Source organism: Cyprinus carpio, chromosome B17 (assembly GCF_018340385.1).
Source record: "Cyprinus carpio isolate SPL01 chromosome B17, ASM1834038v1, whole genome shotgun sequence".
Lineage (NCBI taxonomy): Eukaryota > Metazoa > Chordata > Actinopteri > Cypriniformes > Cyprinidae > Cyprinus > Cyprinus carpio.
The window spans coordinates 10,372,579-10,386,108 of NC_056613.1; the positions used below are offsets into that span (position 1 = coordinate 10,372,579).

Below are 13,530 nucleotides of genomic sequence, written 5' to 3' on the forward strand. Positions count from 1 at the left end.
ATATCAGTCACTTTTAAATCAGACTCCTCCCACTTTTAAAAGGTTTCCATTGGTTGCTTGTAAACTCGTTCCATATACGGCCAGATTCTGGCTCTTGTAGTTATCAGTAAAAAGTCTGTATAACTATAACAATGGAAACTGAGCTCTTAAGAAACTTAAGGAAATGGGCAAGCCTTTACAAGTCATATTTACTAAAGCTGAAAGTGGTCATGCTAAAATGTTATATAGGCCTAAAAGCTGTTTATACAGTAAAACGGCAATTTTGGTCCAACTCCAGGCACAGAATTCTGAATATATTCCTAAACATGTTGCTACAGTAGTTAGCGTTGCTGAACTGATTGACATCTCACACAGCCAATGACAATGCAATTACGAAAGCATCACTGGCCAATAAACAGACATTCTATAAAGCCCCGCCCACTTTCTTCTCCAGATGACATAGGGGTGTGTCTCAAAGGGAAAAGTGCAGTCTTTGCACGTCGCACCAAGCTAGGCAGTGGGCACACGGCAAGTCAAGGCGTCTAAACGTTCATTCTTTGCCTTTTAAACGAGTTGTCAACATGTCCAAGCCTCTGACCGACCATGAAAAGCGCAAGCAGATCAGTGTTCGAGGTATAGCTGGACTGGGGGACGTTTCCGAAATCAAAAAGAGCTTCAACAGGCATCTTCACTTCACCCTAGTGAAGGACCGCAATGTGGCCACGCCGCGGGATTATTACTTCGCGCTGGCGCACACGGTGCGGGATCACCTGGTGGGCCGCTGGATCCGCACTCAGCAGTATTACTACGAGAAAGACCCGAAGGTACGGATCTCTTCTTCCTCTTCCTCCTCTTGCCTGTGCAGGCAGCCAGGAAGTGTTATGTTTGTGCAGCAGTGGGATAGATAAAAATGCATGTAAATTAACAATCGCCTGTTTAAACATGAATATATACATTCTTAACTGCATGCGTATTTAAATGAAATAATAGTTTGATGCATAAACCATCATATTCATGGTACATTGTAAACGTACTGAATATTCATATTGAATTTAACCTAAACACTCATTTGTTTTCTCAACTTTGTGTTCTTTGCATTGACATCCTTTTGGTCATCCTTTAACATGGATTCAGCTGTTAGTTTGTGCTTCCTGTGCAAAGTGTGATCTGTTCCTTGTCACATTAGGCCATCATTAGTAACTGAGTATTTTGCAACCACTTGATGTTGTGTGCTCTCTAGGGCAAGCACAGATTACACTATACTGTCAAACCCAGTAGAAGATAATAGGCCTTATCTAATGCATTGACATGGTCCATGTGCAGAATCACTCGTTCCTATTAATAGACACCTGTGACCTGGGTGCTTTATTATGATTTGGGAGGTAATTATGTGTTTTTAGGAGGGTAACAAGTGGAAAGTGTTTTTTCTTCCGGCCTTTTGTGGTTTCACCAATGTGGCTTGCACTATGTATTTAGGTTTCTGTGAAATGTGATGTTACTTATTAGTTTAGTGTGTTTTGAGTTAAAGTAGTATTACTTGGGAACTTTCTATACTTTGTGCCTTTTTTGGGATTTTATAAATGTATTAACACTTTTTTTTCAAAAAAATTTTTATTGAGTGCACAAGATTGGTCCTGTTCTTGGCACTAGCCAAAATTCAGAGAGTTTGACTGTTTTCCAGGGATTTGTGTGCTTTATTTCAGCAGTCCTTTAAACCAACTCTGGTTCCATCTCTAAATGGAACCAGACAGCTTTATATGGTTGAGCACAGTACACCAATACGTGAAGTGTTTCCAGGAACTTCACTCTTGTCAAGCATTAAGCTTGTTGAGGTTCAGACCCTTGGAAAAACAGTAAAACACTTAGTCACTTTATTTAAACCTACAGTATGCTGTCATGAAGTACCATCTCAGCACATGAAAGTGAAGCAAGCATTTATTTATGACTGTGGTATTCAAATGTTGTTCACTGTGGATTTGGGGCCTTCAGCAGGCTGTGAACTCCTCCCTTTGGAGACATCTGATGAATGGACTCTTATGAAAAGTTGATCCTAAGCCAAAGACATCAAATTAAGCATGTTGCAATTGAGCAACCTGGAAGAGACATGACCAGAGCATGAGTTTGACTTTGTTATGAGTGGAGAGTATGTTAATGTGTCATTTTTATTAATTTGTGATTGAATTACAAATAATTATATTGATATTTCTGAACTGTAACAATCAGTTTTAGAGCTCAGTATTTTTGGAAATATACTCTAGAAAAAAAAAATATATATATATTGGTAGACCATTACTGTTCTTTCCAGTTCACATAGTGATTAATTGTAAGGGTGAATTTTCCAGACAGCATCTTCTAATCTTTGTACCTTGTATTGTCATACTTTTTATGTCGTTTTTTACCTACATCATCTGCTTCAGATACAGATTCTCTGTAGACATGAACGTTCATGTACAATCAGATTTATCTGTGTGTTTTCTGTTTCAGCGCATCCACTATCTCTCTCTAGAGTTCTACATGGGCAGAACTCTACAGAACACCATGATAAATCTTGGGCTGCAGAATGCCTGTGATGAGGCCATCTACCAGGTAAAGTGCATCACCATGACTTAGTAAACTTAATATTTTAGTAGAGCGTTTGTTATTTAATTGCAGAACCGGCCCACAGCTCTATTACTTAAACATCCTGATACTTTAGAAACAGCTGTTGTTTTTATCCCCTGCTCACCCACAGAGAGCTCATGGGGGATGTAGACCAGTTGCTACAGGCTTGCAAAACTGTCTAAACCCTTCCTTTACTAAATGTGAAAACACAGAAGTTGCTGAAAACTTAAACTGTATGAAGTTTACATAATAATTACAAATTTTGTTGCCCAAAATGGAACTTGTGTTGTGTATATGTTTTTATAATGAAATGCATTGTTTCTTTTTTTTACACAATGGTGCTGATCTTCAGCTTGGACTGGATTTGGAAGAGCTGGAGGATATTGAGGAGGATGCAGGATTGGGAAACGGAGGGCTTGGACGTCTTGCAGGTACCAAACTTAAAAAAATAAAAAAATAAAAATAAAAACTACATTTGTGGTAGAGTACACAACCTGATCATTATGGGTATTCGCCTTCTCCTTCAGCTTGTTTTTTGGACTCAATGGCATCTCTGGGTTTGGCGGCATATGGATATGGCATTCGTTATGAGTTTGGCATCTTCAATCAGAAGATCACCAATGGCTGGCAGGTAAACCAAACTGAAAAATACATTCATAGACAAATATACATTTACCTTGGCCTTATATTGAGTTAGTTGGATAAAAAGCCTCAACGTTTTTTATTTTTTTATATCAAAACCATTTAACTATGGGACAACTCTGTTTATTAGGTGGAGGAAGCTGATGATTGGCTGCGTTATGGTAACCCTTGGGAGAAGGCCCGTCCGGAGTACATGCTGCCTGTGCATTTCTATGGCCGAGTGGCGCATACACATGAGGGACCAAAGTGGGTTGACACCCAGGTAATAATAAAATAAAATGTAACCCCATAAACTTTTTTTGTTAGTTAACTGTTAGATTTTGTTTAATGCTTTAGGAAAAAAAGTATCTTATGCTTACCAAGGCTGCATTTATTTGATTAATATACTGTAAAAACAGTGATATTGTTGTGCTTTTAAATATTTTGTGATAATTGTGATAATTTGTTTTAGCATTATTTTTTGACTATGTAGTACAAAAGAGCAGCATTTATTAGAAATGTTTATATTTTATAACATGATAAATGTCTTTAATGTAAGTTTTGATCAGTTTAATACATCCCTTCTAAATAAAAATATTAATTTCTTAAATCACACTGACCCCAAACATTTGGATGGTAGTGTAATCATGATCGTTAGGTTTGCAAAAGCAATGCGCTTATACATTTCTAAAAGATAAAAGAGAAGGGAAAGACAAAAAAAGGTTGTGTATGCAGTCAAATTTAGCTTGCTGCGTCAGGCACAAGTGAAAAATTTCTTGGTAATATATTTAATTTGTTCATTTTTAAAAGACATTTTGTTTACAATTTTAGCACTGGGTTGGGTTGATCAAAAAAATAGATCCTGAAGCAAAATCAGTTCAAGTGTCTATTAAGTGTCTTTTGTTTCTCTATAAATGTAATTAAACAGAATTAAGCTTAAATAAAATAATTAAAATTAGAATATTTGTACCATCTTTTCTTTGGCAGGTGGTGCTTGCGATGCCTTATGACACTCCTGTGCCTGGCTATAAAAACAACACAGTGAATACTATGAGACTGTGGTCTGCCAAAGCTCCTAATGATTTCAACCTGCAAGAATGTGAGTCCAAACAATGATTATGCATTTACACACACATTCAGTCCTTGGTCCAGTATGTCACATGTGTTTTGGTACTATTTCGGCTGTATCACTGAAAGTAAGTGACACCCTTGGTACTGGTTTGGGTGGAGGATCCCTGCTTCTGTGTGAGCTAAGATTGTTGCAATATTGTTATGCTTAAAATTAATCACAGTATGCTTGAAATTTCCTTGTATCAGTGTATTGAAATAGTGTGTTGTATTACTTTTAGTGTGATCTAGTCTAAACTTACCTTCTTACTTGAGTTGAACTTGTTTCCTGGGAGAATGGTTTCTGTGCAGAATACTAAATATAGCGTTCTTGCAGTAGCACAGAAACAGGAGAGCAGGTGGCAACAGGCCAGCGTTACCCATAGATACGCCTGCTTTTGAGAGGGTCCTTCATGAATGTCGGGCCTCTACATAGAATGTCTCATTCTTTAATAAACATATGGTACTCTTAAGGTTTAGCGCTCAAATTAAGTCATATTTCCGCATAAGACGCCATCATTTTCCCAATGTGTAGATTGACTTCTGCAAATAGTTGTAATTCTTTTTGAAAAGAAATTAACTTTATTCAGCAAGGATGCATGAAATTGATCAAAAGTGACAAAGTATCGGTCACGAGATACATAAATGCTGTGGCTAAAATGTTACTCTACATGCTGAGAGTATTTCTGTCTGTTGTATCATTTATTTATAATGCAAAAAATACTCTCTTTTTTCCTGTGTAGTTAATGTGGGAGATTACATCCAGGCTGTACTGGACCGAAACCTGGCAGAGAACATTTCCAGGGTGCTCTACCCCAATGACAATGTAAGTACACACACCTCTCAATACTGTAAAACTCTTAGTGAGATATCTGTGTGTGTGTGTGTGCCAGATGGAGTGAATGTACAGAGAGCAAGAATTTGTGAGCTACAATCTGTATTAGTTACCAAAATATCATTTGTGTATATTTAGACTATGTAGATGCTGGTTTGCAACATATGCTTTAGCACCAGCCACAAGCAGACCGAAAGCTCTAATCTTGTGCAACAGTAACACAGATATGTGTAATGCAATGAGGAAGTATGAAACTGTAATATGGAGTCCTGAGCAACAGTTGGCGTATGTCATGAATCATGAGACACTAGTGTATATAGCTATTGTTCACACAGCTACTGAACTATACAGCCAGAAAACACAATGATTAGTTATTCTATCAGAAAAATATGAAATATTTTGCTATTTGTAAAGGTTTCAGTGTGTGTTTATCTTTAATACTGATTAAATTCTTTGTATATGCATGTGTTAGTTTTTTGAAGGGAAGGAGCTCCGTTTAAAGCAGGAGTACTTTGTGGTGGCTGCTACTCTGCAGGACATCATCAGACGCTTTAAATCTTCAAAGTTTGGCTGCCGGGATCCCATGCGCACCTCTTTTGAGACTTTCCATGAAAAGGTGATATTACTTTAAATACGTTCAATTGACACAAATTTTTGTTCGAATAAACCTATATCCTTCAAAGTATAATGCTTTCAAAACTCGCTCTCAGGTGGCGATCCAGTTGAATGATACTCATCCAGCTCTGGCGATTCCTGAGCTCATGAGGATCCTGCTGGATATAGAGCGGCTAGACTGGGAAAAGGTGTGATGTTCAGGCTCTCTAATTTACTTAATAATTCATTTATTCATAGACATGCATTTACTGAAATTAGTTGATATGCACAAATAAAAAGCAAACTAATTCCTTGGTCGTTTTGTTGTGCGGCATTTTTCTGTTTAGTCATGCTGACATGAGTAATGTTAATGTAAAGAGAGTATTGTGCACACAACCTGCCAACTCAAAATAATGGAATTTTTATGTCTCATTTTCTTATTTTATTTGTTGATTTCAATTTATTGAATATAATTTCTATTTATAATAAGTTATCAAAATTAGCATTTTTGTATGTATGTGTGTAGGCATGGGAGATCACCACAAAGACGTGCGCATACACAAACCACACGGTGTTACCTGAGGCTCTGGAGCGCTGGCCTGTCTACATGTTTGAGAAACTCCTGCCACGACACCTGCAGATCATCTACGAGATCAACCAGCGGCATCTGGATGTGAGGATCCACACATGATCATCAAGATGTTGTTAAATGAAGCGGTTTGTCTGACTGAGTCTCTGTTGTAGAGAGTTGCTGCGCTGTATCCAGGCGACAGTGATCGTTTGCGAAGGATGTCTCTGATTGAGGAGGGGGATCCAAAGAGGATCAACATGGCCCACCTTTGTGTGGTTGGCTCACACGCTGTTAATGGAGTCGCACGGATTCACTCAGACATTGTCAAGACCACTGTGTGAGTAGAGTGCATCAGTTGTTACACAAAAGTATTTGATAGCAGAATATATCATTTCCAGGGAGCCATGATTTTTTATATATATATATATATATATATATATATATATATATATATATATATATATATATATATATATATATATATATATATATATATATATATGTATATATATATATATATATATATATATATATAATATATGTATATATATTGTATATATATGTATATATTATATGTATATATATATATATATATATATATATATGTATATATATATATATATATAGATATATGTATATATATATGTATATATATATATATATATATATATATATATATATGTATATATATATATATGTATATATATATATGTATATATATGTATATATATGTATATATATATGTATATGTATATATATGTGTATATATATTTATATATATATATATTTATATATATGTCGGTTTAAATTTTATTTTCGTGTAGAGATACTGGTTAGGTCAGTTATATATTGACATAGTTTTTTCCCCATTGATATTGCTTTATATTAAGACATGTAGAACTTAGAGACATTTTTATTTTTTGTGGTTTAAGTTTAAGGACTTTTGTGACATTGAGCCAGAGAAGTTTCAGAACAAGACAAACGGCATTACACCTCGTCGCTGGCTGCTGCTCTGCAACCCCGGCCTGGCTGACATCATCGCTGAGGTGACCTTCTTAACCAAGTAACTCTTTCTAGCTCTTCCCCCACAGGTTTTCTTTCTGGCACTTACTGTCTTGTGATTTTTTTTTTCCTTTCAGAAAATTGGTGAGGACTTCCTGACAGATCTTTTCCAGTTAAAAAAACTGTTGGACTTTGTCAATGATGAAATGTTCATTCGGGATGTGGCTAAAGTGAAACAGGTCTACATTTATGTTGTTGTTTGGTGTTTATGTATTATGATTTTTTAGTTTTTTTTTTTGTTTTCTTGTTAATGACTTATTTTTTTATTTATTTTTTAGGAGAATAAGCTGAAGTTTGCAGCATGTCTGGAGAGTGAGTACAAAGTGAAGATAAATCCTGAGTCCATCTTCGACATCCACGTCAAAAGAATCCATGAGTACAAGAGACAACTGCTCAACTGCCTGCATGTCATCACTTTATACAACAGTAAGAATTACACACAGAAATGTGTTCACACTGGGTTGTGCCAGGTTGATCCGGACAGAGGAACTGACCACAGATATAGCACTTTTATTAATATTAGTTTGTCTTTTACTGGTACAGTTGTTGTTTTTTATTCAGTTGGAAATATAGATAGATAGCTGTTTTCTTGTTTTGTGGCGTTATAATAGAGTTATAGAGTTGTAGAAATTATTCTATGAAATATTATAGAAAATAAAACTGTTTAGTTGTTGTTTATCAGAATTATGTAGGAGTTTCCTTTTTAAATAACTCCAATTAATGAGTAATTAGTGAGTGATTTATAAATGATTAATGTATTTTTTTTTTCATTCTGCACTTTCTAGGGATTAAGAAAGAACCGAACAAGAAGTTTGTTCCAAGGACAGTAATGATTGGAGGAAAGGTACGTGTATTCAGTTTAATTCACTTGAAATTTACTTTTTAAATTATAATAATAAATATTGTTGTTATTATTTAGATATGTAGATAATGGTCATAACTGTATTTGACAAAAGCAAACCACTAGAGGGCCTCAGCAAACTTCTGAAGGGTTTACAGGTTGACTTAAAATTGTATGAAATGAAGATATAAAAAAATAGTCAAACTTAACTGAAAATGCAAAACAAAAAAAAAATCGGATTTCTCCCCCCTCAGCAACAAATGTTTTATTAAAGAACGTACCATTCCTGAAACGTCTGGAATTGTGGAATATTTTTTTTCATTATTTAATTTAATGGTTAATATTGACACTTGTACTTTCTGTTTGACTTTGAAAACTAGCTGCCTTTTCATATAAAGGACCTTTGAATATTGTCAAAAAGTCAAAAAGGTCTAGAGCCACTGCTGTAAGAGTCCTAAAATTTGTAAAAGGTGTTTTTGTGTTGTCCCGCACTGCCTCCTGCAGGCAGCACCAGGCTATCACATGGCAAAGATGATCATTAAACTGATCACCTCAGTGGGGGAGGTGGTGAATCATGATCCTGTGGTGGGAGACAGACTCAAGGTCATTTTCCTGGAGAACTATAGAGTCTCATTAGCTGAGAAGGGTGAGTAAATTCATAAACAGTTGATGTATAGCCAGAAAAAGATCAGATCAGATGAGATTTATTACGGTTTATCATGCAATAATTAAACTAATAAATGTTTTTGCTATAGATGCATAATAGTTTTTTTTTAATGTTACAAATTATGTGTTGAGTATGTGATTGAATGTGTCATATGCTTTGCTCTTCAGTGATCCCTGCTGCAGACCTGTCCCAGCAAATCTCCACGGCCGGTACAGAAGCCTCCGGTACAGGGAACATGAAGTTCATGCTTAACGGCGCTCTGACCATCGGAACCATGGATGGCGCTAATGTGGAGATGGCAGAAGAAGCTGGAGAAGAAAACCTGTTCATCTTTGGCATGAGGGTGGAGGATGTGGAGGCCATGGACAAAAAGGGGTGAGAAAGAGTGAATGGATAGAAATGGGATAAGACAGCAAACAAGGAAGCTTTAGGCTGGAGGACTGATGTAATCAAACAATGAAACAAAAACAGAGATATAAGTCCCTGGTTGTAAAATTTATTTGTGAGTACATTCTAATCTAAAATCAGTAATTGCTCCTTTTGTCTATTCTATTTTGCTTTATTTCAGCCTTATTTCAATTACCAAAAGCAGTTTTAATGGTTTTATTTTTAGTCTACAATAACAACACTGTTTGTGATCTAGATACAATGCCAGGGAATACTACGAGCGTCTGCCTGAACTGAAGCAGGCGATGGATCAGATCAGCACTGGATTCTTCAGCCCCAAAGAGCCTGAACTCTTCAAAGACGTTGTCAACATGCTCATGAATCATGACAGGTGAGTGTTAAAGACTTCACCTCCCCTTTTTTTAAAAAGAAGTTAGCATTTTCTTGTGTGGCTTATACAGGTATATCTCATTTTTGTTTATAAGTAAGAAAAACTTGCTACGGATTATTGTACCCTAATATATTAAGGTCTATAGAATTCATAACTATTTTATGTAACAAGTATCAGACTTATTTATGCTTTAGTAAGAGGTGCGTGACTTCTGTTTTTCTTTCTCAGGTTCAAGGTATTTGCAGACTATGAAGCATATATCAGCTGTCAAGAAAAAGTTAATGAACTCTACAGGGTGAGGTTTGGATATTTACTGGTGGTTTACCAATATGGGCTTTTCAGTTGCTGAGCCCAGTGTCAGTAGTAATATTTAATCACTAAAAATTATTCCATTAAATTACATTTTAATTATATTTTCTAAACTCTAAAATATTTGAGAACAGCAAGTGTTTGTACCTGTCACAAGGGGGCGCTAAATGTCAAAATGACCAGTGTTCACTGACTGATTGAGCTCCAGTACTTGGACTAGATATCATTCTACCACTACTCAAAATATTTAGCTGACCTTAATGAACGGGAATTTTGGTAAAACTGCTGTCACAGCTGTTTTCCAATAGCAGATTTTTTTAATCTTAAATTTGGACTGTCCTTCATTGTGTGTAAATTAAAATTCCCCACTCTTTTCCTCAGAACCCAAAAGAATGGACCAAAAAGGTCATCAGAAACATTGCTGCTTCTGGAAAGTTCTCTAGCGACCGCACCATCGCAGAGTACGCACGCGAGATCTGGGGTGTAGAGCCATCTGACGTCAAGATCCCGCCACCTAACGAACCTCGTGAATGAGGGAGTGGGCAACATGATGGTCTGACGGTGTCCACTGGGTCTGCGCTCCTGTTCCTCAAAATTTCCCAGTGTGCTTTGACTGGCTTCACCTGATTCAGATTCAGGTTTCTCGCACTATGCATAACACCATGTGGAGCCTCTTTGAACTTCATTACTGTAGTGTACCCTCAAACATACACGCAAAAAAACTAACTCTTCCATGTGCACTTACACTGTAGTAGGTTTTAAATCACTGTTACTTGCACATGCCTATACTTAATTATCAGTAATCATGGTTTCCATTATGCAAATTCAATTCGTTGGTCATCTGAGACTAATTTATTGAAGCTTCATTTTGCCAAAATTTAGTCCAGCATCAGTTTCAAAGGTATTTATGCATCAACTGGTGTAAATTCTCAATTTTTGTGCATTCCTTGTTTCACTTTTGAGAATGGCGGTTGTGACTGATTATAACAGAGAACACGGTAGGACCGAACAAGAGCCTTTGAGTATTTTCTGAAGCCAAATCAGCAACTGGAAACCATTGGAGACTTGAGTAACATTTGTGTCCTAGAATATTTCTTAAACATGACAAAATATTTGACTTGCAACCACATTTAGTTTGTCTGAATTCAGTAGAAGTAGTATATTTGCCTTAAAATATATGATATACTGTAAGCAGTCAGAAATGACAACCTTAAAAGTAACAAATGCAAACAGAATTGATATAATGACTCCAGAGTGCATGTGATGTGGTTGTTCGGTGTCCAAATGATCTTTTTATTCAAGCTTTCAAATGCAGGTTAAAGGGTGCCTTGTATGCACACTGTGCAATATTAACAACAATAAGAGAACACATCCCTTTGTAGAATATTTCATAAAATAATAAGAACAGAGGCTATATGGCAGCTGGCTGATGTAAACTCATGGGAATTCATCATGTGTGTCCTTTAAATAGTGTTATAGTTGCTTTTTTTCTTGCTTTTTTTTTCTTCAGGGTTGAAGCTGATTCAGTTTGCTCTACTATTTCACATAGCATTACCAAATTATGAGATGTTTGTCCTGTTGTTCATTTTACAAAGCAGCTTGAATTTTAGCAAATGGAAATTCATAAAGCAAACCCTGGCTTGAGTTTGAACAGTCTAAACAGCATATCAGATTACAGTGTGTCGTTTGAATGTATGCTTATGGATGTGCCTTTGAACATTCACACTTTGTACCGAGGCCTTGTTTTCTTGCTATATTTTACACAAGAACTGTATACAAATAATGGTGTTAAAACCATGATAACAAATAATAAAAATGTTGAAGGTTTTCTTTTTAATTTTTTTTATTGCCTCCCTTAGTTTGTCTCCCTCCATTTTTTTTTTGCTGTATTAAAAAAAAAAAAAAAAAAAATAAAGGGTTAAAATACAGTGTAATACAGATACAGAAATTTATAGAGAGAGGAATTATAAGAATAAAAATAAAATTGTCCTCCTGGGTTTCAGTATAAAAGCCTTTTAAATAATGGATATCAGAAAGCATACATTTCTTTTCCAGTCTTTTATTGTTTACAAATAAACATAGTGTACTTACATCTGTGCATGTGTCCTGTAAGTTTTAGCAGCTTAGAACAAAACAAACATTGTAAACCACTCATGATATATTCTGCAAAAAGTAACAGTTGCTGTTGAAATAACTGGGCAGTATTTCATTACAAAAAATAATTTTAAAATATAAGTATTGAGTTCAAATATGCAAAGTTTGGTCAACTTCAACAAAGACGGCAGAATAAAATTTGTGTTCAGAGCAGTAACATCCAAATATTCTGTGGTCCATTTTTACATTCTAGTACAATGGAATATATAAGTGAGCAGATTTATGTTTATATATATATATATATATCGTTTTTTGTTTTTGTTTTTTTGGTGTAACATATGGTTGTCCTTCAGCTTTAGATAATATTATTGCACTTCTCTATAACCTGGTGGTCTTGCTAAAATGATTTCTACATCATTTCTACATAGTCCTTCACAAGCTAAGAGATTTTGGTTGTTTTTCTTTCAGTGCATCAGTCACACGGCAGCAGATGAAAACAAAAATTGTAATACAATTTCTTTCTAAGAATAACATCAGCAGAGAGCCTAGATCTACCATTGAAGCTTGCATGCACACATGACCTTGTTATTATTATCAGCCCTAAAAAAAGAAAATAAAATTTGAGCAGAAATATTTGAGGAAAAAAAAACATATATAACCTGACACACAGAGCAACAATACAGCAAACCTTGAGTCTCAAAGGGGTTGTGTTACAGTGAAAATTACTTTAAATATGCAAATAAGAATAGTCAGATGGTCAGTGCACATTGTGAAGGAAATATATTCATTATATATACATGACAAGACATTAAAGCAAATCAAAGATGTGTCATTATTGCTCACTGTTTCGTAGAGTCATGGATCTTGGTATCCTTGACTTGAGTATTGCCTCATTTACTTTGTGCATGTTAAAATCCATTACACATATTCCACCAAATTAAAGAACACAATTATAAAACACTGCAAGATACACTTAAAGTGAATTTTGAGTAAATGAGCTAGTTATAGAAAGTTCCAAATTTTGGGGGGTTCTTTTGGGAAGAAATTAATATTTTTATTCATCAAGGAGGCATTAAATTGATCAAAAGTGACAGTAAAGACAAATTACAAAACATTTAGATTTCAAAAAAATGCTGTTCTTTTAAACTTTATATTAATCAAAGGATCCTGAAAAAGGCATCATAGTTTCCACAAAAAAATTAAGCAGCACAACTGTTTTTAACATATGCTAATAATAATAAGAAAAGTTTTTCAGCACCAAATCAGCATATTAGAATGATTAGAAAGACTGGAGTAATGATGCAGAAAAATCAGCTTTGCCACCACAGGAATAAATTATATTTGAAAATATATAAAATACAAAAAATATTGTAATAATATTTAACAATATTACTGTTTTTACTATACTTCTGATCAATTAAAAAACAGCCTTGATGAGCATGAGACTTCTTGAACAATAGTGTATATCAAT

The 13,530-nt window shown here is 35.2% G+C and overlaps 1 protein-coding gene across 1 annotated transcript; it reads left to right on the forward strand.

Annotated features, from left to right (window-relative positions):
* The first annotated feature begins 434 nt into the window (after window positions 1-434).
* On the forward strand, window positions 435-11,802 carry pygb (phosphorylase, glycogen; brain). Its single transcript, XM_042742150.1, has 20 exons — window positions 435-803; window positions 2,464-2,565; window positions 2,933-3,011; window positions 3,108-3,211; window positions 3,353-3,484; window positions 4,189-4,300; window positions 5,052-5,134; window positions 5,616-5,759; window positions 5,854-5,946; window positions 6,264-6,410; window positions 6,482-6,645; window positions 7,240-7,354; window positions 7,448-7,549; window positions 7,649-7,796; window positions 8,156-8,214; window positions 8,716-8,857; window positions 9,046-9,253; window positions 9,522-9,656; window positions 9,885-9,951; window positions 10,347-11,802. The coding sequence occupies exons 1-20, from the start codon at window positions 561-563 to the stop codon at window positions 10,497-10,499; spliced, it is 2,532 nt and encodes an 843-aa protein (XP_042598084.1). The 5' UTR covers window positions 435-560; the 3' UTR covers window positions 10,500-11,802.
* Window positions 11,803-13,530: the final 1,728 nt, after the last annotated feature.